Source organism: Sycon ciliatum, chromosome 1 (genome assembly GCF_964019385.1).
Source record: "Sycon ciliatum chromosome 1, ocSycCili1.1, whole genome shotgun sequence".
Classification (NCBI taxonomy): Eukaryota; Metazoa; Porifera; class Calcarea; order Leucosolenida; family Sycettidae; genus Sycon; species Sycon ciliatum.
Genome location: NC_088643.1, coordinates 63,935,592 through 63,962,735, shown reverse-complemented (window position 1 = coordinate 63,962,735; position 27,144 = coordinate 63,935,592). Strand labels below are relative to the sequence as shown.

Sequence of the window (27,144 nt, the reverse complement as noted above, 5' to 3'; positions counted from 1 at the left end):
CAGCAGGACTCAAAAAACGCGATCGAGGATGTGTTCGACTTCATCGACATCATTCATTGCTTTTTTGTTTTGGCTCGCGTTCCACCTCGTTCACGGCCAAAGCGGGGCCTGTGAGGGCCAGCAAGGCAGAGCCATAGCCATGTTGAGGCACGTGTGTGTCCGCAGAAGCTCCAGAGCGCCACTGGATTCCTGTGTTCGAGCCTGTTTAGGCAATGGACACCAGCAGCCTGCACGTTCTCTGTTCACGAGGTCTGATGGAAAACTTGGAAAGCGCAGCAAATGGCGTATGGTACTGTATGGCGTAGGTGCCGCCGGCTCGTTGGTTGTACTGGGAGTAGCCTGGAAGGGTAAGCAGAGGAGAGATCACCTCAGAAACCTGGAGAAAAACTGGGATGAACTTGCACCTCGGAGGAAAAGGCTGGTTGTCCTTGGTTCAGGCTGGGGTGCTATGAGTCTCCTGCGTCAGTTGGATCCAGGCCTGTACGACATACATGTAGTTTCTCCACGTAATTATTTCCTCTTCACACCCTTGCTGCCGTCCGTCACTGTCGGCACGGTGGAAGCACGCAGTGTCGCGGCGCCTATTCGTAAACTGCTGCAGCGTAGTCATGGCAACCTGGCACATTACTATGAAGCGGAGTGTGTCTCAATTGACGTACGGAACAGGGTAAGTGTTTAGCTACTGGAGGTTATGATAATCCTATGCTTGTTTAAATGGCACTCCATGCCGTATGGGCATCCGTTCTCATAGCTTTGCTAGATGAGTTCAGGATGATGTCGTTTTAGTGTCGTCAGGCGCCTGGTGTAAGCGAGAGTACATAACCCCTGAAGTGTGCGACTCCACTATCAAGTATCAGTGCTGCCCCGTCAGAATTTTAAGTTGACGTCAATTTCAAGACATTTTATGACACAACTTGACAGATATGGATGCATCTTAGTCTTAGACCAGTGGCAGATATATCATCGTTTGGTACTGTACATTACTAAAAGCTTGTGCCAGCCAACACGTGTGGCGAGTGTTCAAACCTTTGTACAAACGCCGGAAATCGCTCTCGCAAGGAGCATTGCATCGTGAAAATGATGTCAACTAATACTTGAAATTCTGTCCGGATGGCACTTCATGCAGGAGTTGCACACTGGGGGGGGGGGGGGGGGTATGTTCTCATGGCTGTGTGTGCGCGTGTGTGTGTGTGTGTGTGTGTGTGTGTGTGTTTAGAGGGGGGGGGGGGGGGTTGTGGCGAATGAGTTCTGGATGGATGAGAAGGAGGCATGAGAACATCCAAATTTTTCGCTGAGCCATCCTGTATGCCTTTAGATGAACGATCATTTTGTTGTTGTAAAAATGAACAATGAATCCATATAGTGCATTGGTCTCAGACAGAGTCCACACCTGATGGCGGAAGTCACTTCCATCTCTCGACACGAATTGCTGAGTCCCACTCAAAGACATTGTACTAATGCCCACTGCACAGGGACGTGTTATCAATTTTCACGTTCATCTGTCTAGATCAATAATCTGGAAAAGTCAGTAGATCTGCACATGTACATGTAGATCAGTCAGCCACCTTGGCTCAGCTCAACCCTCCAGGAGAATTCTATGCGTGGAATCCGAACATTAGTGAGGTTTCGCTCTACGGAATTACGTATGAAAATAACGTAGGAACTGCACGTAATTTTCATACGTACAAATCAGAGCTGTTTGGTTTCGCTCTACGTGATCTCTCCACGACTGCTACCTTGTTGTTTTGGAGACGCGTTGGCTGTATGTGCCCACCGCATGCACCACGAACCGAAACCGTGTTTTCCATTTAATTTTGCACGTGGTGTACGGTGTGTGTACCTTGTGTTCCGCGCGGCTTGAACATTGCCGTGGATAATTACAGAGATTGCGAAACATACTTCAAAAGTATTTCAAAAAGTCCTGCGGAGGACCCAACGTAGGAAAGAGCTTTCCCACGGAAATTCGTAGAGAGATTTACGTATGAAAGTTGCCCTCGCTCCCCGGCGCGTACGACATACGGATTTTCATACGTAATTACGTAGAGCGAAACCTCCCTATTGTATCAGTTTGCCCCAAATCGCCTAGTAAGCTGTGAATGAACATCTTCCAGGCATTTCTCGTGGGTAGCACAAGATACAAGAAATGATGATTTTTGGAGCTATTGGACACCTTTGCCTAGCTAGCGCCTCCTGACAGGGCATGGGTATAGCAACAATGATGTTGCTTGAGTGCTGGATGCTCAAGATTTACTGGATGGTTTTTTCACAGTTACGTTTCAGGGTTGAATCTGAAAATGGGACTCGTGATTGCTTAATGGTGTGCACCCCTGCAGCGCATTACGTGTAAGGACACATCTGAAGTGCAGGGTGCTGTGTCATCATTTGAACTGCCCTTCGATCAGCTGGTGGTTGCCGTTGGATCTCAAAGCAATACATTCAATGTGAGTATGAACTGGCTGCATGTGCATGTGTGGTGGGGGTGGGGAGACTGGCATTGATTGGGAGGTGATCGTCCTTTTAGTTTAGTTTGCCAATCTAGCTGTGAGTCGTGCATATTGTATCTGTGTGTGTGTGTGTATGCGTGCGTGCGTACGTATGTGTGTGTGTGTGTGTGTGTGTGTGTGTGTGTGTGTGTGTGTGTGTGTGTGTGTGTGTACATGCGCGTGTGCATGCATGCCAGCTAATTCAGTTCTGGGGAGTCGACAGACAGAGGGAAAGAGAGGGACAGAGACAGACAGACAGACAGACAAACAGAGACACAAACAGAGACAGACAGACAGACAGACAGAGATAGAGAGAGAGAATGTGCGTGCGTGTGTGTGTGTGTGTGTGTGTGTGTGTGTGTGTGCGTGCGTGCATGTGTGTGCGTGAATGTGTGTGTGTGTCCCATATAGTGCAGTGGTATGTGCAGTCAATTTCCAATCGAGGGGTTGCGGGTTCAATTCCCGGCGATTATGGTCGCACGTGTTTTTCGTCTCTTTCTCATTCTCCTAGCTCTTCTTTCATTCTCCTGGGTGGTTACCAACAGCCGGTGTTTGCCGGCGTATGTGGTGTGGCGTGCTTCTGTCAAAAAAGAAAAAGAAAAATGAAAAATAGGGATTCACTGGCCAGAAAAAGCCACTTCAATCAGCTGTGTGGTGGATACCAGGCTAAAAATAGTGGCGGTCAATTCATCAGCCTTGCAAGCTGTTGGTGTAATTCCAGCACAATTTGCTATGTCTAGCATCGCTGTTCGCTATCATCGCTTCCGCGATGGGCATGTCTGAGTCTGAGTGTGTGTGTGTGTGATTGCAAGGTATGTTGCAGTTCTGTGTCTTTGCTGGAGTTATGTGATGGACTGTGCCTTGATTTGTACCAGCATTTCACGTTTTCTTGACTTTCCAGACTCCAGGTGTGACACGCTATGCACACTTCATCAAGGAGATACCCGATGCCCTCAAGATCCGTAAGAAGATTATGGACAACATTGAAACTGCTTTCCTGCCTGGCCAGACACTGGAGGAGCAGAAGCGGCTGATGCATACTGTCGTTGTCGGCGGTGGTCCCACTGGTGTTGAGTTTGCTGCTGAATTGCGTGATTTCCTCATGGTAAGATCATCTCTCTAACGTGCCATGTTGATAGTTATTTTGACTCGAACCTGCACTGGAAGCTAGATTTATACCTTACATTCATGGTGTAGATACAGTTCTGTTTTTGTTGCGCTATAGCAGAACCCACATTACGAACCCCTGGCACTACTCTTGGTTTAATTTGGGAGCCAATTGCTTGGACCATGAAAAACAATGGAGAACAAAAGAAACAACAGAAATAGTCTAAAGAATCAATGAGAAATCTTAAAACTCTCCCTTGAAACTTGGCAGGAGAATTATGTAGAGTAAAACTGACTGGCCTCTGCTCCATTTCCAGCGCTGCGTATCATGAGCGCTAACATTATCACCTCATCGCCTGCATATCTTCTGGTGTATGCCACACGCTAAAAAGAAGTGCACAGTAGCCCCAAATTCACCGCGCACTGCCCTGTACATGTGTGGGACGTGGGCAATCATCGTGACTCGTGACTATTGATGTAGTTACTGGTTTGGATGCTTGGTGTGTACAGGAGGATCTCTCAGCCCTGTACCCGGGCATCGCTGACAAACTTGTCATCTCCGTAGTTCAGGCGCAAGAGCACATCTTGAACAGCTATGACTCGGAGATCAGCACTTACACGGAAAGCGTGTTTGAGAAACATAACAAGAAGATCAATGTCATCACCGGAGCTAGGTAAGCTTTATTCTTGCCAGTGTTTCCTCTTTCGTAAAATCTGCTTATACTTCGAAATGCTTAAGTGTACATAATTATACTGTAATGTCGGGAGAAGGGTGAGGGGGGGGGGGGGGGGGGGGTGAGGTGCTTACACTGGATTGGCAATATACAGTCATAGTCCTTCACATACTGGTAGTAGGCAGTAAGGTCTTGCTTGTGGAGCCACACTTACCTAGGGCTCCCACCCTCTCCCTACCTCCGCAAAAAAAGTTTGGATATATGTAAGCGTACATGTACGTTTCAACTGGCCCTATCTTACAGGTGATTGTGTACGACCTTCACAAATTCCAGTCCTGTTGCATCTCCTGTGTTTAACTCTGTGTAACTGCAGGGTGACTGAAGTGGAGGAGAAAGTGTTAACAGTGCGCGATAAAGCCACGCATGAGGAGACGCAGCTACCGTACGGACTGTGTATCTGGGCTGCGGGCAATGCGCAGCGACCACTTGTGCGACAGCTTGTTGACAGCACACCGGAACAGACAAATAAGTAAGCTGCTGCTGCTGCTGGATATACTCTTACTCGTACTGTAACATTACAAACTTTTGAAAACGTTTGATGATAAATTAAAAGTGTTTTATCAACAAAAGTTTTCAAAGTTCGTAGTGATAATTGATTCTACTTCGAAGCACATGCACTTCTGAGAGAACAGAGCAAACGAACAGCTCAACTGAATTGAAATTGAATTTGCTGTTCATTGCCAGGGTTCATCCGTGAGCAGTAACATATCTCTCCAGGATACGGCCGCTGAGGTAGATCCACGCCCCGTGGTTCTGGGCGATGTTCCTCAGCTCCTCAAGATCTGGCGAGGTCTTGAGGGTCCTCTCATAACCTGATAGCAATGAAAAATAAATTTTCCAAAGCCAGATTTAAACCAGGTCCGAACGTACATTGCCAGAGTGCTCAAACTGACAAGTCAGTGAGCTGTGCCGAACGCACACAGCAAAGGCACTACCGAGACCAAATTAAAAAGGGTTCACTGGGCTGTTCGCGCTTCTTTTCTCATTCTTCTCTGCATAGGCACGGTCTTGTGACGGACGACTACATGCGCGTGAAGGGTGCACGCTGTGTCTACGCACTAGGAGACTGTCACACTAGTGACACAGGTGTGCTCACCAATCAGGTAAGCAGCTCTTTGTCAGCTAGACAGTGAACTGTGCCCGTATGGCCGATATGGCCAAGGGCGGATCCAGAGATCTCTACAGGGGTTCCAGTTTAGACAAAAACTGAATAGCTGATACATGTACATACAGTCAACTTTACGAATAACGACATTCTGCGGGCCATCTGAAAAGTGTCCTTATTCGCGATGTGTCCTTATACCCGAAGTCCCATTTAAATGTATGTGAACCCATATTTTTGTATAGTATGACATGCATACCAAAATGAAGCTTTTTTCATGCTCTATGCCAATGTGTACTTTATTTTCATATTACAATTGAAAGGAACTATAAAGTCAATATGGAAGGGAAATAGATTGAAAAATTAGCCTTTTGGAGCCATCAACAGGGACATGTACAATCATGTACTAGTACATGAAGATGTGCATGTATGATGATTAGTGTACAAATTACAATCATGTACAACTACATGTAGCTGTGCTGATCACTCCAACTGCTGTATTTAGAAGCGAAATAAAAAAATTAAATAAAAAGCCCCCCCCCCCCCCTGGCTGCATCTTCTTGCATGTGTGCCTTTATCCATCGCCATGGATTCTGGTACTTCTGCATGACAGGTACTTGAAATAGCTGTCAAAAACCCAGAAAGTCGTTATTCAAGCAGTGAATATGACCTCGGGGCACTAAAAGCATGTCGCTATTCGCGAATTGTCGTTATTCAGACAGTCGTTGTATCCGGCGTTAAATGTACACAGTTAGATGGGACTTTGCTCTGGGCATGGAAATTCTGTCGTTATTCGCGAATTGTCGCTATATCCGCAGTCGTTATAAGCGAAGTTGACTGTACATGCATATGGTCTCCAGTAGTAGATTTGCAAAATTTAGAGCGCTCCGCGGACACCCCCTGGATCCGCCCCTGGATATGACCAAGGGTGTGATATATCTATGCCGGTGTGCATATGTGCCACTGTGTTCGTGTAGTGGTCTTGTTTGCTCAATACGGCTTGAAAGTGAGGACGTCAAAACGGCCAGGGAGTAGTAAGTTCACATCAGATTTCTACTTTGGATCCACTAAGGTGTGACTTTGCTATTGCCTCAGTGTGTGGGTGCATAGCAACCCACGCATGTCGTAGGCAGGTGTGACTTTTTTTCGCCACCAGTTGTCACCTTACCCCCATTAGCCAACCCAGTCAATTTCACTGGCTACTGTAAACCGCCCTACATGCGCGTCAATAAATTTTCGCGATTTCTTAGAACCAGCGAGTTTGCGCAGCACTGGGGCCACCTACATACACCCACTGTTGAAGTTTGATTTCACGCTGGCTAATATTCGTGTTACGCTCTTCTCTCGAAAATAGCGAACATTAATCCGCCGCGAATATTAGGTAGTTTACAGTATCACCTTGCTGTGAGTAAGACCGCTTGAAATGTGCCTGGATCCATACAGAGGATCCAGTTTTTGAATTTTTGAAATTGTTGCTATGCTGTGACGTAGCACTTTCAAGCCCTATTCAGTCGTGTGTTTATTTGCAAGGAAGGATGGCCTGTTCATATTTTCGTATCATAAAAATTGCTTGACTTTCACGATCTCTTTCATTTTCAAAAATTTCAAAAAATCTGTTTTTAACCCTTTACCATCCGTGCGTACTTGAATCGATCTCTAGAGATCGATGGGCATGCATACATTAAAACATTCTAGCTCGATCGATTCTTGTCGGAATTTAAAGAACTAAGTATCTAGGAAGAAGCCGAAGAGCTCAGCTTTCCATTGCATCAATCGGTAAAGAGCTACGATGTCGCATTCCAAAGATATTACGCTCGACATTCCAGCTACGGCAAAAGTCGAATTTCTTTCCGAGTGACTGACCTTGAGCGGGGATTTTCCACTCTCCTGACATGCTGAGTCGTTTTGGCATGCTTTGAACGCGTGGGCAGCATGAAAAGAAACTCAAGCAAAAAATTGGAATGTTTATGATGAAGGAGTGAGAAATGGCTGGCGAGGAGAGAAATTCCTCGTATATCCAGCGATGGGGTGTATTTGAAGCTCCCTGGCGCTGGATATGTGATCTTGGTAGTGTCCTGTTTGAGCTCAATGTACGCAGCTCGTGGAGAGCTTTCCAGAATGCCCAAGATTGTGAAAATTGGTTGATTGGAACCGCAGATATTCTCAGAATAAGGCGAGAATTGTTGCATTTGGAACTGCTGGGGAAATTTGGTCGGATGGTATTAAAGGGTTAAATTATTTCTTTTTTTTACAAAAAAAATCACGCATTCAACTCGTTGATAAAAGTTTAGAATACAACAAAACAGAGAAGCCAATGACTACTGGGCATGGGTGGCAAGACACAGCAGTGATAGTTAGGCGCTATAGGCCCCGCTGACGTAATGTTACGTCTGAATATCGTTGCTTATGCTTATGCAATCATCAGGCAGGTTTTGCCTGATGATTGCATAAGCATGAAACTCAGAGTAGCGACAAAATTAGCCTTGCCCTTGTTGTTCTGCATACAGAGATTAAGGGTGAATGCACATGTACCGTAAAGTCCGCTGCAAACGCCCACTTCGCAGCAAACGCCCACCCCAGCGGGTCCATACTATTTTCGTCTTTTTCAGGTCAATATAGTTGTAGAAAACTGGCATGAACATCGAATGCGTACGAGAACGACTGTAATGCTTACAAACTGCCTATGTCTTACCAGGAGGCTCCGCAAAAGCGATTGTCTTTATCTTGCTGCAAAGAAAAACTTCTGTCGAGATTTCCTTTCATTCGATAAATGAGTCGTCTTTGTTATTAGTTCGTTCTCCATGTGGTAATGCCGTAGAATCCATCTGGTTTTCAAATCCTAAAATTTCTCCAGTCCCACAATGTCGCGCTTTCAGAACGGAACGGTGATTGTTCTGACAAAGCGTCATTCAACGACTTGACCGGTCGCAGTATTGCAGTTGCAAGTCGAAGAGGGGGGATGTCACAGAAGCTACGCCTACAAAGTCGCTGCTAATTAACTTGTTGAAAACTCTGAAGTGCTCGAGAAAAACCCTTGCCTTTGCGCGTTGCGTGATTTGATGGCTTAAACACCGTCAGAAGTGTATTAGGTTCCTGCAATACTCTGTTCTTTGCGACCTTGTTATTCGGAAGAAACTCCCGCTTGGATTTGCGAAATAAAACAACCAACATCATAAAATCACTACGAACTAGCTCGTAGCTAGTGCCCAAAGAGATTTTGAAACCCGGAAAGTGGACATAGTTTACCGTAGCAAAGTGCTCTTCGCGCTACGGTGTGAGATACCGTTTCGTACAGTAGGGGTGACAGTGCATGGAGTCAGTTCGTACAGGCCAGCAGATCTTGCAAAAATGGGGTGGGCGTTTGCAGCGGACTTTACGGTACATTATGTCATGTACGCAAGTATGAGTACTGTTGCCTGTTGGCCACCGAGTGATCATCTTACTGCAGGTACATTCTTCTAGCACAGAAGTACATGCGCTGTGCACTGTTAGGTCGAGCAGCCACGTATCACAACTATAACCCAATGCTGTAGACAGCTAGCTGTGTCGGCCATCTTTGCCTCATCAGTACAGCTATGAGCTTTAAGTAAGCCGAACTGCCAGCCATGGCACAAAGGTGGCGCCACCGACATTAAAGGGGAAGGTAAGCCTAAAATCAAACTTTCAATGAAAGGTGACTTTCTTTTTTGGTCTTCGAGGCTTGTCATGTGATACCAGAGTCCAGGCGTCATCTGCATCATCCATGGGTGGGACAACGTGGGACCGTCCTTTGCTTTGGACATCCTTTGCGTCCTGACCATGATGGCCAGTGCTCTGCTTTTCGTCTGCTGGGTTTCTGCTGCAGTATGCACTTCCGTACGGTTTGCTGCAGGTACTTCATGATGTTGGGTTTCTTTTGTCAGTTCGTCAGTTCCCGCATGCTTAGCTGCAGCGTGGGCCTCGCGACTACTGGTACGAGTATTCGTACAGTGCGCGTCCCCAGTGCTGTCCGTTGCTACAGGCGTTGCCAACGAAGTTTCTGTAGAGTGTTCTGTGCTACGGTGCATTGAGTCTGTACTAGCACGCTGGACTTTGCCCCCAGTGACAGCCGTTGACAGGTTGCCGCTCGTTGTTGTGTGTCCGGCTCAACTGCCCTTGGCCTGCTGCTGCTGCTCATCGGTTTCGCGATGGCGGATGCCTTGAGCGTGACCAATTCATCTTTTAGTCCTTTTATCTCTGCAGATAAATCTGAAATGCTGTGGTTCATCATCGCCGCACGGTCTGCGGATTCTGTGGCCAGGGTAGATAGCGTCTTCACAACTCCTAGCAGCGAGTGCTCCATCCCTGGGAGAGAACAAAGCAGTTTCATCTGGGCTTCGCTTGAAAACTCGCCCATGGTGACGGCCTGCCACCGGTGTCCTACCTAGACTACGACTACACTATACTATACTACTACTACTGCTTTCTACCTAAAAATACTATGCCTGCCTCCAATCCGGCCTGGTGCCGGCTTTGCTGAAAAGAAACAAAAAAAGTCGACGAGAGCTCGAAAACGTGTGCCTGCCTGGGCAACATGTTCTTCTTTTACGTAGACGTTGATTGCTCGTAGTTTGTAGATGCTTTGTCTTCCGTTGCAATGTGCAGAACACTCTGCTGCTCTCATGTCCCTTCTTCTCTTCATGATCTGTGCAACATAGGCCGAGAAACTGTTCCATCAAGCGGACGTGAATGGCGATGGCTATTTGTCGTGTGAGGAGTTTCACAATCTGATGGAGAAAGCCCAGCGGATGCATCCGCACGTGAATGTCTTCTTTGCAACAGTGAAGTCAAGGTACGGTTTATCCTGCCTGTGTGTGTTATCCCTCCCGTCTGTGTGCTTATCATAATGATCTGTGCATTATTCTGGCTGTCTGTGCATTATTCTGGCTGTCTGTGTATTATTCTGGCTGTCTGTGTATTATTCTGGCTGTCTGTGTATTTGTTACTGTGCTACTTAGTATGATGATACCTTTGTTGTGAGTTGTTGTTTTCGCATGTTTTAAAATAGTATTCGTCTTCAGGAGATCTGCAGTGTCCTCCTCTGATGTATTGTCAGATCATTGTTCTCGTATCATCAAGACTATACTGTAGTACCCCTAAAGTGGTGCAGCTCCAGTCTGTGTTGTCTGCGACGGTCGAACTTCACATCACGTGACAATACCTGTGCATGATGTCTGCGCGCTCTTTGCCAGCTTAACCTATTGAACCATGTGATGTGAAACTCTGCCGTCGCAGCCCTGGAGAGTGTATTGGAGAGGGGTTAGACAGACAGCTGCACACTCTTGGGGTTATGTACTATGTACTCTTGATATTATGCATGGGAGGTGCCGTTGTCGAGAACATGCATTGATTCGCCGTAGCTCAGAGTTAGCCCTTGGCATATACATTACTATACCTTATTGGATTGTTGACCATTATCAGGTTTTCTTGATAGATGTGGAATGATATTATCATCACGCCATTATCCTTGTAAGTAGTTCTAGTGGTGCTGTACTTCTCTGGGCGCCTTTTCTCGTTTCCATGCACAGCGTGTTCTGCGGTGCTGACGAAAACCAAGACAACCGCTTGGACATTACTGAGTTCAAGCGGCTGATGGCGAAGGTTGACAATGAACTACGGATATTACCGGCGACAGCAGCTGTGAGTACATTGTTGTAGCTTTGCTAGCTACATGTGCTCTCAAAGAAATTCATGATGTATAGCAGGTTTTACCCTGACTACTCATGTATTTTATGTTTTATCTCAGTGTGTGTATAAAATGTGTGTGTGTGTGTGTGTGTGTGTGTGTGTGTGTACTCGCGCTTGCGCATGCGTATGTATAGTTGTGTTTGTAGTTAGTGAATTCACTGCTGCACTGTCAAACGGCCCATGGTAATTGCGGCGACCATTGGGACTTGCCGTAGCAATGAACCCCTGACTTTGTAGTCATCTGCGTTTGGTTTCCATTGGAGTTATTTCTCTCCGTTGTTTTTTCCCAGGTTGCTAATCAGCAGGGCATGTACCTTGGCTCGTTGCTGAATCAGCTTTGGGGACCGTCGGTTGCACTGGACGTCAATCCGGCCATGACCGGTTGCTTGCCATTCCGCTACCGCTACATGGGCTCGTTTGCCTATGTCGGCGATAACCGTGCAGTCCTGCAGGTCAGTTGTGCTTGTTGTCTGTGTTGCATGCACACACATCTCTTGACTTTTTGTAATGAAGAGAGTGCGGTCCTTGTCACGAGTCTGCATGTGTACCTTTTGGATTGTCGTCTTCAAAATACCGTAATTTTCCAGTTGTGAGTCAACCCTTGTTATACTATACATCACCAGAGGATTAATCCCAACTTCATTGCGTGCAGCACCAATGGAACTATTAGTAGTGTCCAGTACTCAGTACCGGTATTAATCATGTGTAGTGTCCAATACTCAGTACCGGTATTAATCATGTGAACATACAGTTACATAGTCATTGTGAAGGCTGGCAAACTCTGCAAACTTTCCCTGGCCTCAACCCCAACCCTACCCACCTACGAGCTAGCTGTAGGTGTATCGTATTGGCGCATACCCTGTATGGCTTAGCATCTAATGATCAGAAGGGATCTGGCTTTCTGGATGAAAAACTCGAAATGCTAACCAGCCGACAATTGGTGCACTGTAAAGTTTAAACCGGGAAACTGTTGTGCTGGTTTTTGTTCGCGATTTGTAAGCACACGCCAATTTGCACCTGGAAATGTTTGCGATTGGAGTCAATTTCGTTAGTTTTCCACTTTTCACGATAATTTACCCTCTGTGCCGGCCAGTTTACAGTACCTGAATCGTGCAGTAGAGAAGAAAAATTCAGTAGATTTACCTGTGACGCAAATCCTGAATAAAGACTATCCATAATTGAAAGTAGGCACCTCCTGCAAATTTGGTGAAGAAGTCCGCAACTGTCTGTGGACTGTTTGTCACATGTACATGGTGTGCTGCAGGTACCTGTGTTTGGCTCCCTGAAGGGATGGTGGACAATGCTCCTCTGGCGCGCCTTCTACTTCAGCTCTCTGACTTCGTGGCGGACACGGTTCATGGTCGGCGCAGACTGGATGAAAGCGAGGTTATTTGGCAGGGACACGTCCCGCTTGTAGATCCAGCTCAGCTTGCACTCTGAGGATGGGGTTTGCGGCGGGTAATCATTAGTTCCGGCTGTGCGGAAAACATGTACGCCTCTCCAAGCTGAGGGAAGTGCATCCATTGCAGTGCAAGGCACTGCTGCATGGCACCTCTCACTAGCAGCTGTCCCTCCAGAACTAGTCTAGTCTCAGAGGAATAAGTCCGACTTGAAAATTTACTAAATGTACAGTATGCAAACAACCATTTCCTAGACGAATATATTTTTTCAATTGGCAACCCGAAATTAATTGATAGTCTTTCATGTCCCACACGCACACATTTCTAGGTTTACCACAGGGGAAAATCTTTCCCGGAACATCATAAAATTTAGACAATGCTGTTTGCAATAGAATTTGAGTTGTTCATGCGATTTATTAGACGTACCCTATTCACAACTCAACTCCAGTTACACCTGGTATAATCCATTCATTGTTCTTCCGAATTATTCGTGTGGAATCAATATAAATATTATTTATATACAAAGGCGTTTTGTGAGTTTTCTGAATTTATGACTTCTCAATGACAGCAATACTGCCATACCAAATATATTGATTGATCCATGTTGATATAATTATCATCAGAGCTAGTTTAAAGAATTGCATGACCGCTTGACAACACATTTTGTGCAATTTAAGTTCAAATCAAGATGCACCAACGTTATCTGAGTATGTTTCATCTCTCAAAGTAATTTCGAATGATAGCTTGTGGCAGGTTGATCAGTTCAACTACTCTATCCTCCTCCTCTCTCTCGCTCTCTCGCTCTCTCGCTCTCTCTCTTTCTCTCTCTCTTTCTCTCTCTCTTTCTCTCTCTCTCTCTCTCTCTCTCTCTCTCTCTCTCTCTCTCTCTCTCTCTCTCTCTCTCTCTCTCTCTCTTTGCTATAAAGGTTTTGCTTGGTTGAGTTTCGCCATGCAGCTGCTAGCGCTTGAAGATGTTGGCAACATACACCCATAGAGACACGACTTCATTCGGGTAGACGTGGGCATACACTGCCAGGGCAAATTCCACCTATGCATACACAGCAACACACGCAAGCATAAACAATCAATCAGCTGTCAAGTGAGGGGGATGGGGCTCTGCTCAACTCGTTTGATGTCAGTTGCCATGGACTAATTCCCCCCCCCCCCCAGAAAAAGTTAACCGACACGATCACGTACTTCAACATCTGATGTTGTGGTGAAAGCAGGGAACATTGTTCTTGACAAACTCACTTCTAGCTCTACTCATGCTAGATTGCTACACTGCTAGACATGCATGGCTATACATGGGAGGTAAGAGACTGCATACCCAATTGTGCTACATGTATAATAGGTGAAAACTGCCCCAAAGTGCATATTTCGTGCCCGGGACTTGAGCAGTCATTGGCGTGATGAAAGGTATCGCTACCAATGCTGCTGTATGCACACATGTACAAACACAGTCACAGTCAGTGATGTGATGGTGATTGGCCCATGCAGAGCGCCAGGTTTGCACTTTAGGCAGGAATTTCATTTCACCAAGAGTTCATAACCCCAAGAGTGTGCAACTGCCCGCACAACCTCTATGCAGTGCTGCGACGGCAGCTTCACATCACGTGACATGGTTCAAAAGGTTACACTGGCAAACAGTGCAAGAGAGTTGAACCCAAAGCTGGGCTGCGTACAACCCTTTATCCCATGGTACGGTACTATAGGCCTGTTTCAGCCAATCAGGAGCCTTGCTGACCGGGAAATAATAGCCAATACAATCCCGCGCGGGATGATATTCATTATTAACTGGGTTCACTTTTACCGTACCTACTACGGTGCACCCTGCATTGGCATGCCCCCACCCCCTCTCGGTTCGTTGCAATGCATCTTGCCACTGGAGTCCTTTCGACCAGAACCCAGCGACAAAATGCACTACACAGAACCGTGGAGGGTGGGAGCATGCCAATGCAGAGTGCACCGTCGGTACAGTAAAAGTGAACGGAGAGAACTTACCTCCGCGACTACGTCCAAAACCAGATTCCACACAAACAAACAATGAACTCCAATCACTATTCAACTCAACACTACGACACAAAGGAGACTTCGAAGTGCATCAGTTCTCATTCACTCTTTGTAAAGTCGAAAACTACACAAAGTATCACCATCCGAGTGAAAATTACTAATTGCAAGGAGAGATTGCGTAACAACTCGAAAAGTACAAGACGTGAACGTGAGAGGAAAAATCTTGTACAGAATATTCAACAGTGTGAAAGAAGAAGAGCTCAGCAATCCATGTGTGATGTAGATAAGATATGGATGCAAGGTGCGACCCGCAGTGATTATCATGACATTGTATCCAGTACGATTACCACAAGAACAATCTAAAACGTAGATGCTGCTACAAATTCAGTATGCCTATAATAATATTATAACAAGAACAACGTTCTTCTGATTGCATAGTGGCTGATAGTGATACAACCAAGAGTCTTGATACAACGAAATGCACTTTACTCACTGGTGCCAATGTCCGACGATAATGTACAATGTGGTCACTGCCTGCACGGACAGTGTTCAGCAAGGATCCCAAACCGTTGAAAGTTCCACGCCGATCCAATGACAAGGAAGTCAGCACCAGCATCCATAATGACGTGGTATCTCGCCGTGACTTGAAGTATGGCCCTTACTGAACCAAATGACTATGTATCATAACAGTGCAATCTTCGTCAATTCTCTAGTCCAACTACTAAAATGCAACTTGTCTCCCGAGCTCCATCGCTCTCAAACCTTGACTGGATTGAAAAGAAACGCAGCATCTTGTTTTTGGTATAGCTGTACCTTGGTAATTGTATTCAGAACGCAGTTGCGTCGATCCCCAACAGGCGCGTGCTCGGCGATGGGCACGGGGGGCACGTGCACCCCCAAAAATTTTCAATCTGGGTAATTGCAATTGTAATGTATGCAAATATGCTCTAAAATTCAAGAAAGGTTGCAAACAAATTGCAGAAAATTGCCGGGGGGGGGGGGGGGGCTCCCCTCGGCTCCCGTGCACCCCCCTAGTTGGGGGGGCCGAGCACGCCCCTGCCCAAAATGCGTAAATGTACCTGGGATAAGTAGGATATTGACCCGCGTACTCGGGTGTTACCGTACCCTCATATCATCCCTCCTGCTACGCAGTCGGGATGATATTCAGGAGGTAACACCCTCGTACTTGGGTAATATCCTATACGTATCTATCCTGCACAGGGTGCAAATAATGTGTACAGGTTCATCACGTGATGTGAAGTTCTGCCGTCGCAGACCCCATAGCTGGAGTAGCACACTCTTGGAGGTTACTAGTACATGTATGTACTCTTGATTTCACCTATAGTACAACTGTAGCTCTCAATTCTCACCTTGGGGTCATCGTTGAGATGCAGTCCGGTGCTGTGGAGAGTTTCGACGACCGAACTCACGTCAGTGAATGGCATGTGCAGGGGAAAACCCGTCAGCTACGCAGCACAGAGCAGAGTGCACAGACAGGTTCTATTTCATGAAGCCTAGGCTATGGCACCAGCCCAGGTAGTGTCACCAGCCCAAGCAATGGCGCCAGCCCGGGCTATGGCACCGCCTCAGGCTATGGTGCCAGCCCATGCTATGGTGCTTGGCCAGGCTATGGCACCAGCCCAAGTCATCGGAGAAACAGAAATTGAGAGACTGCCTTCTAATTCAGCAACCCGGCACCCTCACACACCACCAATATTATGTGACTACCAGTATACCTGACCAATGTGTGCCATGCACAATTTTAAAATGTTCAATCACAAGTCACCTGCGAAGAATTCCTCACAGCAGACCGAACATGTAAGAACAGGGCAAATAGAGACGGAACCAGGCAGAGAGGGATGAGACAAAGGAGAAATCGAATTGTATGTGTTCAATCTTGGTGCACTTACTCTGTACGATTTCAAGATGTTTCTTAGATGCTCGTTGGACGTGGACACTGGAATGTCGTAGGGATTCGCTTCAAACCTATACAGCACAGGGACATTCAAGAGTGGAGCACTTCACCGCAGATATCAAAACTGAGATACGTGCACCTGTACAGGACAAGGGTATTCAACACTGGATCCCTTTACCGCAGCAGATATCGGATTGAGGTACACGCACATGTCCATCACAAGGACATTTCATGTCAGATACATCACCATAGCACTTCGCTTGGACCATCTGCGCACATACTGGTATGGCGTGATAAAACAGGACATGTCAGCAGTTTAAGTCCATGGACACGCCCGAATATCCAAACAACTGTCCCCGATGGGAACTTTCAGTGTTCCATACTCTCTCTCACCTTGGCAATAGCTCCTTCAGTCCTCGGCTGCAATACCTGAGTGAGCGAAAGAGAAGAGGAAGAATGAAAATGAAGAATGAAAATGAAGAATGAAAATGAAGTGACCGAGAGCATTAAAAACTGCCGCTGAATGCCACAAGGCCACTGCTTTGAAGTGAACTTGAGTGTTTCGACAACAGCACCAGCACCAATCAGCTTGTGCATACCTGTTCCAGTGTGTCACTTGCTGCTCTCTCCAGCCCATCAGCTCACTCATCAGACGCTGTTCCAGTCTGTCAACAGCAGTGCAAACAAATCGAACCGCCATTGTCACATACATGTACATGTACCTGGACTGGCTTTTCTTCCCTGCGGCATCATATTCCGCACTCCATTTGAACACAGTATTTTAGGACATTATTACACCGTGGGGTTCTGATAAGACGTGCTCCCCCCCCCCCCCCCCCCCTCCTCCCCCAACGGGAACATGCAAGTGCACTCAGTATCGAAGGTACCCAGAGTTCTTATCTCAGTATATTCTAAAATTGAGCTATACACTCTTGCCACCGGCAGTGCCCATACTAAGCAAGTTTACGTGTCTTATCAGAGACGTCTCTCTTGTGCCAGGTCAGCACCCACCATGCCTAGATACACCAGTGGCAGATGCAGTGCCTAACTGTTAGTCACGGGATGTACTACAATGTAGGTGACTTCCACTGTACATGCCAAGTTTTGAATCAGCGACCGTATGCCTAGGTGCTGCGGGAACACTCACTTGATGCAACTCGGCTTGAAACTGCTAGGTGTCTCGGGGCAAAGAGTGGCACGGTCATTACGGTAGAGATTGCAGCATGTCCGACAACTCAGAACACAGAACGCTGCCGATTCAACTGGAAAACACGGTCTTCCTGCGACTATCGATACAGTGTTCTACTACAGTGCTTACCCAGTTGACCTGTGCATACTCTATGTACATGTACAAGATGACACAATGACATGACTGTTCTAACCCTGCTTGTTACTTACACGACTTCGAGCTCCTGACCAAACGTCTCTGCTCCAACCTCATACACGAGGTGCTCACTCTGCAGAGCAAAAGAAATGAACAACTAACATCGGCGAACATAAACTGGAACACAATTTCCCAAAGACTGCACAAGTATCATAGCTGAGGTTCGCAAACTTCAGAGTGTATACAGATTTGGTGTGCTGACATTACACTGATGTAGCTTGCTCACACAAGTCACAAAACCTCGGTTAAAGTCCACATGTTAAGCACACACTGATTCACACCGAATGCAAGCCCGCACACGCACTGTCCAGTACCTGGATAGAGGTAAGATCTGGGGCAGGAAACGAGGACGTGAAGAAAGGACGCCAGTTCGACGTGCTGCTCAGGTCAAAAGTGATCTGCGATGGCTTCGTCGAAGACTGAACATTCGCCCAGACCTGTAAAGCATCAAGAGAAAAAGAGCCCACAAACCCGCGTTGATCTCACAAAAAGACTCTTCTACAATGACGATGCATGGCCGTGAAAACGCCTGGGAGTATGATGCATGGCCGTGAAAACGCCTGGGAGTATGATGCATGGCCGTGAAAACGCCTGGGAGTATGATGCATGGCCGTGAAAATGCCTGGGAGTATGATGCATGGCCGTGAAAATGCCTGGGAGTATGAAGCATGGCCGTGAAAATGCCTGGGAGTATGATGCATGGCTGTGAAAACGCCTGGGAGTATGATGCATGGCTGTGAAAACGCCTGGGAGTATGATGCATGGCCGTGAAAACGCCTGGGAGTATGATGCATGGCCGTGAAAATGCCTGGGAGTATGATGCATGGCCGTGAAAATGCCTGGGAGTATGATGCATGGCTGTGAAAACGCCTGGGAGTATGATGCATGGCTGTGAAAACGCCTGGGAGTATGATGCATGGCTGTGAAAACGCCTGGGAGTATGATGCATGGCTGTGAAAATGCCTGGGAGTATGATGAAATCCACACACAACCTCTCCCTACATCAGAGGTTCAAGAGAATTTTGATGATTGGGTACTAAGAGAATACGGCATCATTATAATTGAAGGAGCACGTCGGCAATCGAGGACTAATTTTCCAAATATGCAAAGATGGCCCAGTGGCAGATGTTCTACAGGACCACTACATTGAAGTACAGACTGTGTACGTGTCAATGCTCATGTCCACAAAAATGCACCCCCAGGAGAAACTTGACACTAGACGCGAACGTTAAGCAAAGCTGTACTTCAAGGTGTGTGCAGGGGGCATGGTCATTAGCTGTACTTCAAGGTGTGTGCAGGGGGCATGGTCATTAGCTGTACTTCAAGGTGTGTGCAGCGGGGCATGGCCATTTTTCATGATGCATACTCTACACGCTTGGTCATCATCCAAATCGACTCACATTCGTGTCATTGAACACGAAGTAGACATCTTGCAACGGACACAGTGTGTCATACTGCCGGAAATGCTCCCCAGTTGAGGGCTTCCAGAGATGATACTCGACTTTACCCGTCGGGTTGTAGCTGGAAACCAGGACGAATGCCGTATCACCTATGTACGTATATAGACGTACATACAGATATGACGAATCAATGTCATCATAGATAGGGAATGTAGATCGAGGGAGAGGAAGAGGAAGGGGAAGAAGGAAAGAGCAAGAGGAAGAAGGAGAGGACGATGGAGAGAGCACGCCGAGATACCCAGTAACATGCTGCTTGCTTGAAACGGAAAGAATGTTAAAATACCGTACTCGTGCAATTAGTGCCCCTGGGGCATTGTTTCTTTCAATGTCCAACACAGATGGGTAACTATTGAAGAGAGGGCACTATTTTTTCAATGCTGGTATATCTACGGCATCTCGCATAAAAACAAAGAAGGCAAAGAAAAACAGAGCCTAAAGTTTACTGTTAACTATCACGACTCAACAGAAAGGGCAACAAGAACTGTGATTCGGATCCTAAAACCAACCACCAGTTCAATGACATGGACAAGAACATTACCAAAGAACACCACACCAAACGTGCACATGTACTTGGTTACAAGCCCCCCGGGGGGGGGGGGGGGGGCACTAATCAAGAGAGGGCTTTATCTTTTCACAGGCTCTTAGAGACTGGGGCACTATTCGAGATAGGGCACTATTATCGCGCGAGTAGGGTAGATGGTGTCATACTTAGCTAGGAATGGCATACTTAAAGTCGGCTTCTCCAATGAACTCTAAATGCCAGCATATTTACTGGCATTTACGTACACTTCCATTTATAGAATAAATCAATGCATGTGTTCAACGTGACATACTTGTATGCCTAACTAGGATCCAGTAAGGCAGTAACCGCATATTTTTGGTTTGCTCATGACTTCGCCATGGAACCTTGTACACTAACCTTCCGGAATAGCACTGCCAACCAGTACCCATGCTTGCTGCTTCATGTGCAGAAAGTAATTGCACAGCAAGACGGCGTGCTCTTCCTCATCACCACTCAGCATCTGTAGAAACTCCTGAAGAGGCATTGCAAGGTGGGACACCATACTACCTGAGCAACTGCAGCGATAAGCTATGGCCACATGCAGCGGACACGTGCCAATGGGAATCATGCTAAAGCTTCCTGACTGTGCTGTACGCATGTCAATGACCCAGCGCTGACGGAAAGAGTCACTTTGATTATCACATTAGCTCGAATATCACCATCCAATGTCATCTGCATCAAGTTGCTTGGTCCAGACCTTGCAGAATGGTGATGGCATACCATACCGACACTTCGTCACTGGCAATAACCTTCCGGTATGATAATTATAATGATCATTTGACCATCATTCATTCATTTTACTTCATTAGTAAACTACGGCTGATCAACAGATTAGTGGAACTTGGAGCTGGTTGACCGCAGAATACCCCTAGTATGTAGCTCGAGGTGTGTGTGTGTGTGTGTGTGTGTGTGTGTGTGTGTGTGTGTGTGTGTGCGCGCGTGCGTGTGTACGTGGGCGTGTGTGTGCAGTGTGGGGAGGGGTGGGGGCGGTGGCGTCATACGCTACAGCCCCTTGGATGTACGTCTGGGAAAACCCGACAAAACGTTCCCAGGAATCGGATCACAAAAAAAGTATCTACCTGCGATGTGGACCACAAATCACATGTGCCAGAGAAGGCGGTTGTGTCCGGCACAAACGGAATCATCGACACAAAGTGAGCTGCCCGCTCCTTGTCCAGCAGAACAACATGGAGGAGAAAACAAACCCAAGTAACGCACAGTGACAGACATGCATTGAAAAGGAAAACTAGGAAACCTGCATGGAAATTACCAGTACTCTACCAGCTGTCTAGAAAATACTTCGAAGTATGGATACCACAAGTATCGGCTGAACATACTCACAGATGAACACAGACTGGAGAGTCTAGTGAGTGAAATACCAGAGGCTATCAAAGGCTTTATTGACAAGGCTAGAAAATGGTGGTTGTGAAATTGGCTAGATAAGACAAATTATTACTTGATGCACTGCAATGCTAAACAAGCGTGATGTGCTCCGAAGAAAGTAATTTTCTTACCAAATGTTTCATTGTCGGCACGGTATTCGGCTGATGCTGGCAAACCTGTGAGGGTGGACACTGCTTAGCAATGTAGCGCGTTACCAGAACTGTTCTTCCGTTCAAGTCCACTGCAGTCACCTGTTCCAATAGCAGACAATAGCCACAACGCTAATCAACATTCAGGTTGGCTTACTGTGAGAAGTAGCATGGTGCCCATCTGTAGTGCAGTACTGGATGATAGCATGTATCCTGAACATCTCTAGATTTAGTCACAGATACACACCCAGGCTCAGGTTACAACTTGTGTAGAGTCATACCCACTGGCGCTGTATAACACGGTTTAATTAAGCAACGCAATGGCGCTGCACCAAAATACTTGAAAAGGGAGGCCTACACGAAAGACCTCTCACAGACATCCAACCAGCCTCTCCACTTCAAAAACAGTTCATTGCACCCTTGATCAACTTAAGTACAATTAGTCTGGCCGCTTACATAGTTTTGCCGAGCGGGGAACTTGCTTGACAGAGTGTGCGTCCATTGGCGTGATGCCTTCAGTACGCGATGTTCCTCTCGACTTTCAAACTGAATGTATGGCACAATGAAAGCACAGAGCCAAAATAGCAATGCCGCGCACTTTAAACGGGTTCAGGAGTCTCTCCCAATGTACAGCCATGTGCATATCGCATTCACCAGGTGTGAAACAACACGGGACCCCAGCCTGACAATAAAAAACTATGATACTATGATAGTATGATAGTATGATAGCACTTCAAGTACTAGGGCTGTTGTGGACATAGAAACCCCGTGGGATGACCGTGGCTGGCGCACATACATGTACTACATAGCGTACACACACACACACACACACTGTAACACTGTCAAAAGGGAGCACCGGCGCATGCAGCAGTGCTCAACGGCTGCATGGCCAGCGCCCCGTGGCCGCTTGACTTATGAATAGATGTTTAATGTCCGCAACAGTATTTCCATGTTCTACACGCATGCCTGACTGCAGCTAGTCCAGCCAAAACAGTCCGGGCTACAGTCAGTAGTACCGATATTGTACGCACCAGACAATCCCAAACCCTGCATCTTTCCCTGCATTTCTCCATTGAGCGTTGCATGGCAAACCTGCCACATTACTGTTTCGGAGAAGCCACTCACTGTGATGTGTATTGAAGGCAAAGGCGCCAGCTTAGGCTCCAAGGTAATGTTGACAGTCAAGCAAGGACGGTCAAGTCGTTGACTTTCCCGCTGCAGCCACCAAGGCAGAACCCGTTCCTCCGGCTGATAAAGGTGATAGTCGAGGAGAACTAGCGGTACTTGGAGTTGGAACGTGCCGGAAACCTTTGTAAAGAAACACCAGAAGCATCATGCCATGCAGAAACATTGTATTTGAAGTCACTCATGTAGATATCGGAGTAATTGCATTGCACTTTGTGACAAGCTGATACTAAGCCATCCTTTCTTACTAAGCCATCATTTCTTACTAAGCCATCCTTTCTTACTAAGCCATCCTTTCTTTTACAGGTTTCATGCGCTGATATTCTCCTAAAGTTTCCCGTGACCACCTCTCCTGTCTGGAAACCCTGCTGTAGACTCATGGACACCATACAATGACTCATGGACACCATACAATGACTCGTGGACACCATACAATGATGCATGGACACCATACAATGACTCATGGACACCATACAATGACTCATGGACACCATACAATGACTCATGGACACCATACAATGATGCATGGACACCATACAATGACTCATGGACACCATACAATGACTCATGGACACCATACAATGACTCATGGACACCATACAATGATGCATGGACACCATACAATGACTCATGGACACCATACAATGACTCATGGACACCATACAATGACTCATGGACACCATACAATGACTCATGGACACCATACAATGACTCATGGACACCATACAATGACTCATGGACACCATACAATGACTCATGGACACCATACAATGACTTGTCAGCATGTACATGTACTGTGTAAGGTGAAATGAAGTTTTAAAACATGTACACTGCTCAAAGAGATCAGCACACGCACACGCACACGCACACGCACACGCACACACACACACACACACACACGCACACACGCACACGCACACGCACACGCACACACACACACACACGCACACACGCACACGCACACGCACACGCACACACACACACACACACACACACACACACCTGTGATCTGGCCAGTAGTGTCTGCAGTGGCAGTGAGAAACTGCCCAGCCAGTGCCGCTGGATTCTCTGATGAATGTTTGTGTCTCGCTTGCGCTCGTCTTGAAGCAGATCGACTAGCTCTTCATCAAACAAGTTGAAGTAGACGAGGTCGTCGAGACTTTGAAGTCCCTGTAGCGTCGTCATACGGCTCTCCTCACCCCTGTGTTTTTCATCACACACAATAACAAATCAGGCAGATCATGATGTTGATGTTCATACACTAAGCTATAGAAGACTTCCAGTAACGTTAGTAAAGCAGTTTGAGTGAATAGCAGGGTAAGTTAGTATGTTGATTGTGTACCGTTTTCAGTTTTAATTTTAATAACTACCCAGCCATGCAGATGTCATACACATAATAATTACTTCAAAGTATATGCGTGTGTTGCATCTTTCTAAGGAACACATCCACCGCATAATTATCATCACTACCTATGTGCATGATCTCATCGCATTCTACAGGTCATGCATGATCTCATCGCATTCTACAGGTCATGCATAACTAATCACATGAAACCCAGAGAAGTGACATACACGAGTTGAAACGTCATGGTGTCATTCCACTCCGGATCGGTGCCCTCGGCCACTTCGGTGCGCTGCTTCTCGCGCTGAAAGGAAACTTCTACGTATGGTCGCAGAGTGGCAGGGGCTTTCTTACGTCCACCTCGGACTGTATGCTGTAGCTCACTGGTTATGTCAAGAACACACAAGCAAACATACCCACACCGGCATAATTTGTCGAGGGTCAGGACTGGATATTGATGCAAGATATTCCACCCTGAGAAGAGCCAAGCAATTGACTGTCTCAGAAAATCGACTGACAATGATCTTCTCCCAGGCTGCTTCAAACCCCATAATGCCAGACACATAACCATCTCACAAATAATCAATGTCAAGCTAGTTTTAATAAACCAAGGAATTTGGTCGGTAGCTCCCCATACTGGAGCTCGGACCTTTCCTGCCAACAATGAATTGACACGTGTCTGTCTCACGACTACTGTTTCGTACTAATATACCAGCCCAGATCAGATTTAACGGCGGATAAAAATGCAACAGAACAACAAATGGATTTACGAGACCGAAATAGGAGGCACTGATTGACTTATAGCCATAATTATTATTTGACATGATATAACCGGCAGCATATGCGTAGCGTGGCCAGCTCAGTGCAGCATAGCAGATGTTAGCCTTACTTTGCAGAGCTGTTGGCACGCTGGGGCAACCGATTAGCGCGGAGTATCTCCACGCGCACACAGGCGCTACCACTCGTTGCCTGCAAACACATACACACACCAAGCACAATGTTAACAGGTGGGGGGGGGGGGCTCAGCTGTTTCATATAAGATGTCTCCATCATCACCTTGTGATCAATTGCCGGTATATAAATTCTTCAAATCTGGCCAAGGATCATCAGCCAGCACATTAGGTTCTCTTCATCCACATGCACAGTGAGTACAGTGATCACAGTGAACAGTCATCCAGTGATCACAGTGAACAGTCATCCAGTGATCACAGTGAACAGTCATCCAGTGATCACAGTGAACAGTCATCCACATGCACAGTGAGTACAGTGATCACAGTGAACAGTGAGTACAGTGATCACAGTGAACAGTCATCCACATGCACAGTGAGTACAGTCATCCAGTGATCACAGGAATCACAGTAGTGATCATACCATGACATCACAAGCAGACCCGGACTGTACTCCTGATCAACAGTTTCCACTAGCATTGTGTGTGTGTGTGTGTGTGTGTGTGTGTGTGTGTGTGTGTGTGTGTGTGTGTGTGTGTGTGTGTGTTCGTAAGCGCTCACCACAGACTGCACGGCCCTTTGAGCAATCCTTTCCTTGTTTTCCTCCACTGCACCGAACGGGTTCATCAGCGACAGGATGGACAGAATGAAGGAGCTGCAGTAAATAATCAAGAAAGGGAAGCATGCTTGGAACATTAGTGCCCAGACCACATTATAACATTATAACATAACATTATAACATTATAGCACTGGCTTTCATCATAACATTATCTAAGTGCTCGCAGATTCCACTGCAGCCATTTACACATTAGATTGGGACCATGTCCGACAGTTTGGTGAACAGTTCAAATGACATACATGTACATGTATGCAGCAAGGAGACCGTTTTTTCAAGGTTTGAGTTGAGGTACCCTAAGGCTTCCACTATGACCGAGAAACCCAAGTACAGGTTGAAAAATGACCACCACTGGATCTCTTTTGCCATTTGCATGTGGCTATACCATAAACTTACCCGACATCCGGTGTGGGATCTTCCTGGACGACATGTTCCCTACGCACTTGTCCCTGCATGGATTGGGTACGTTCATATACCCTCCTCTTGGCCTGAGCAATAACAGAGCCAATTCAGTGCCATGACATCACAAGTTGCACTGTCAACATGCCTTACACACACGAAGAAACATCGAGAAATTACATAGCTGTCTACAGCGCATAGGAAAACGTGAACATGAATGATTGAGGGTAGGCTTGACTGTAAATCAAGCAGGAGAAAGGGTTTATCACCTCCATCAGCAGTTGCTGTCCTCTCCGCCTCCTGGCTGAGATACTGTAAACTTCATCCACTGGCTGGTTTGGGGTCTCATCCTCCTCGGCAGCAGCCTAAATAGGTGAAACACCGGAACACGTAACATCTCTCAGCTAATACACATACCTTGGTAACAGAATACACGAGGCATACCTTTATGATCGCAACCTTTCAGCACACACTTACATGCATGTCGCCGTCTCGGCCACAGGTGGTGCTCCTAACAAATATATGCCAACAGAGGACAATGGCAATCCCAAGAAACCTTACAATGCCATTTGCTCAAGTGCTAATTTGGTTAAACTGGTTCCGGCACGCCAAGGTAAGTTAGAACCACTGACACACAACTATGTGCTAAACGAGGAGTAGGTGGGCAATAAGCAAGATCCAGGTGTCAGATTGAAGATGCAAATGTCAGATTGAGATGTTGTTCTTGTACACATCTTACATGTAGCTGCAGTGCAGTGACTTGGCCGGCACTGGTCGGAACGGTGATGGGCTTCTGTGAGCGCTGGGACTTCCTTGCCTCCTGAAAGTTCAAGTAACAGTATACAATGGTAGCCTCAGTGCATAACCATGTTTTCACTTGGGCAAGCTACACACACTACTAATGCTCTTCATTGCCGTTACGTGACAAACTTACGTCTTTCCCCAAAGCACACTTAAGCACTCTTAGAGCAAGACATAGTGATGACATATGCTCGTACGCAAATCACAATTTACTATTCTTATGCCGTCAAGTTCTTCTTTTCCATAGTACATGTACATGTACCTGGTCAGATCGGATCTTGATCAAGCGAAATCGCCGGTCTGAGTTTAGCTGCGTGTCCGTAGCAAAGTGCGTAGATCGTTCCAGAGCAGAGAGGCGGAATGAGTGCAGGGCATTCTTACCCTGTGCTGTGTATTCCTGATAGAACACAAACAACACACATGGATAGAACACAATAGACAAAGATAGAACCGTGACAA

The 27,144-nt window shown here is 46.6% G+C and overlaps 2 protein-coding genes across 2 annotated transcripts in view; one reads left to right on the top strand and one right to left on the bottom strand.

Moving 5' to 3' along the window:
• The first annotated feature begins 6 nt into the window (after positions 1-6).
• LOC135804830 (uncharacterized) lies at positions 7-13,219 on the top strand. The gene is made up of 10 exons (XM_065318789.1): positions 7-667; positions 2,334-2,441; positions 3,385-3,588; positions 4,101-4,264; positions 4,638-4,793; positions 5,325-5,427; positions 10,103-10,236; positions 10,973-11,084; positions 11,423-11,584; positions 12,397-13,219. Exons 1-10 carry the CDS (start codon positions 29-31, stop codon positions 12,547-12,549), a joined length of 1,935 nt encoding a protein of 644 aa, XP_065174861.1. The 5' UTR covers positions 7-28; the 3' UTR covers positions 12,550-13,219.
• A 91-nt stretch (positions 13,220-13,310) lies between these two features.
• Positions 13,311-27,144, bottom strand: part of LOC135804829 (coiled-coil and C2 domain-containing protein 2A-like) — a 30,643-nt gene continuing 16,809 nt past the window's right edge. Inside the window, exons 31-51 of the mRNA XM_065318788.1 lie at positions 26,948-27,082; positions 26,624-26,704; positions 26,154-26,249; positions 25,882-25,973; positions 25,431-25,524; positions 24,812-24,891; positions 24,153-24,305; positions 23,583-23,781; positions 22,521-22,703; positions 21,852-21,941; positions 21,378-21,497; positions 20,943-21,032; positions 20,221-20,335; positions 19,242-19,390; positions 18,156-18,278; positions 17,856-17,914; positions 17,057-17,122; positions 16,851-16,886; positions 16,453-16,528; positions 15,913-16,008; positions 13,311-13,580 (exon numbers count right to left, since the gene is read on the bottom strand). Of these exons, the coding sequence (XP_065174860.1) occupies positions 13,491-13,580; positions 15,913-16,008; positions 16,453-16,528; positions 16,851-16,886; positions 17,057-17,122; positions 17,856-17,914; positions 18,156-18,278; positions 19,242-19,390; positions 20,221-20,335; positions 20,943-21,032; positions 21,378-21,497; positions 21,852-21,941; positions 22,521-22,703; positions 23,583-23,781; positions 24,153-24,305; positions 24,812-24,891; positions 25,431-25,524; positions 25,882-25,973; positions 26,154-26,249; positions 26,624-26,704; positions 26,948-27,082 (2,223 nt within the window). The 3' untranslated portion in view covers positions 13,311-13,490. The remainder of the gene's footprint in view (positions 13,581-15,912; positions 16,009-16,452; positions 16,529-16,850; positions 16,887-17,056; positions 17,123-17,855; positions 17,915-18,155; positions 18,279-19,241; positions 19,391-20,220; positions 20,336-20,942; positions 21,033-21,377; positions 21,498-21,851; positions 21,942-22,520; positions 22,704-23,582; positions 23,782-24,152; positions 24,306-24,811; positions 24,892-25,430; positions 25,525-25,881; positions 25,974-26,153; positions 26,250-26,623; positions 26,705-26,947; positions 27,083-27,144) is intronic.

What these genes read in the sequence shown, in the direction of transcription:
- LOC135804830 (XM_065318789.1), top strand. Translation starts at nt 29, where the DNA reads ATGTGTTCGACTTCATCGACATCATTCATTGCTTTTTTGTTTTGGCTC. An exon ending in AATTGCGTGATTTCCTCATG is followed by an intron (nt 3,589 to 4,100) that starts GTAAGATCATCT and finishes TGGTGTGTACAG; the next exon opens with GAGGATCTCTCAGCCCTGTA. An exon ending in CAGGTGTGCTCACCAATCAG is followed by an intron (nt 5,428 to 10,102) that starts GTAAGCAGCTCT and finishes TGTGCAACATAG; the next exon opens with GCCGAGAAACTGTTCCATCA.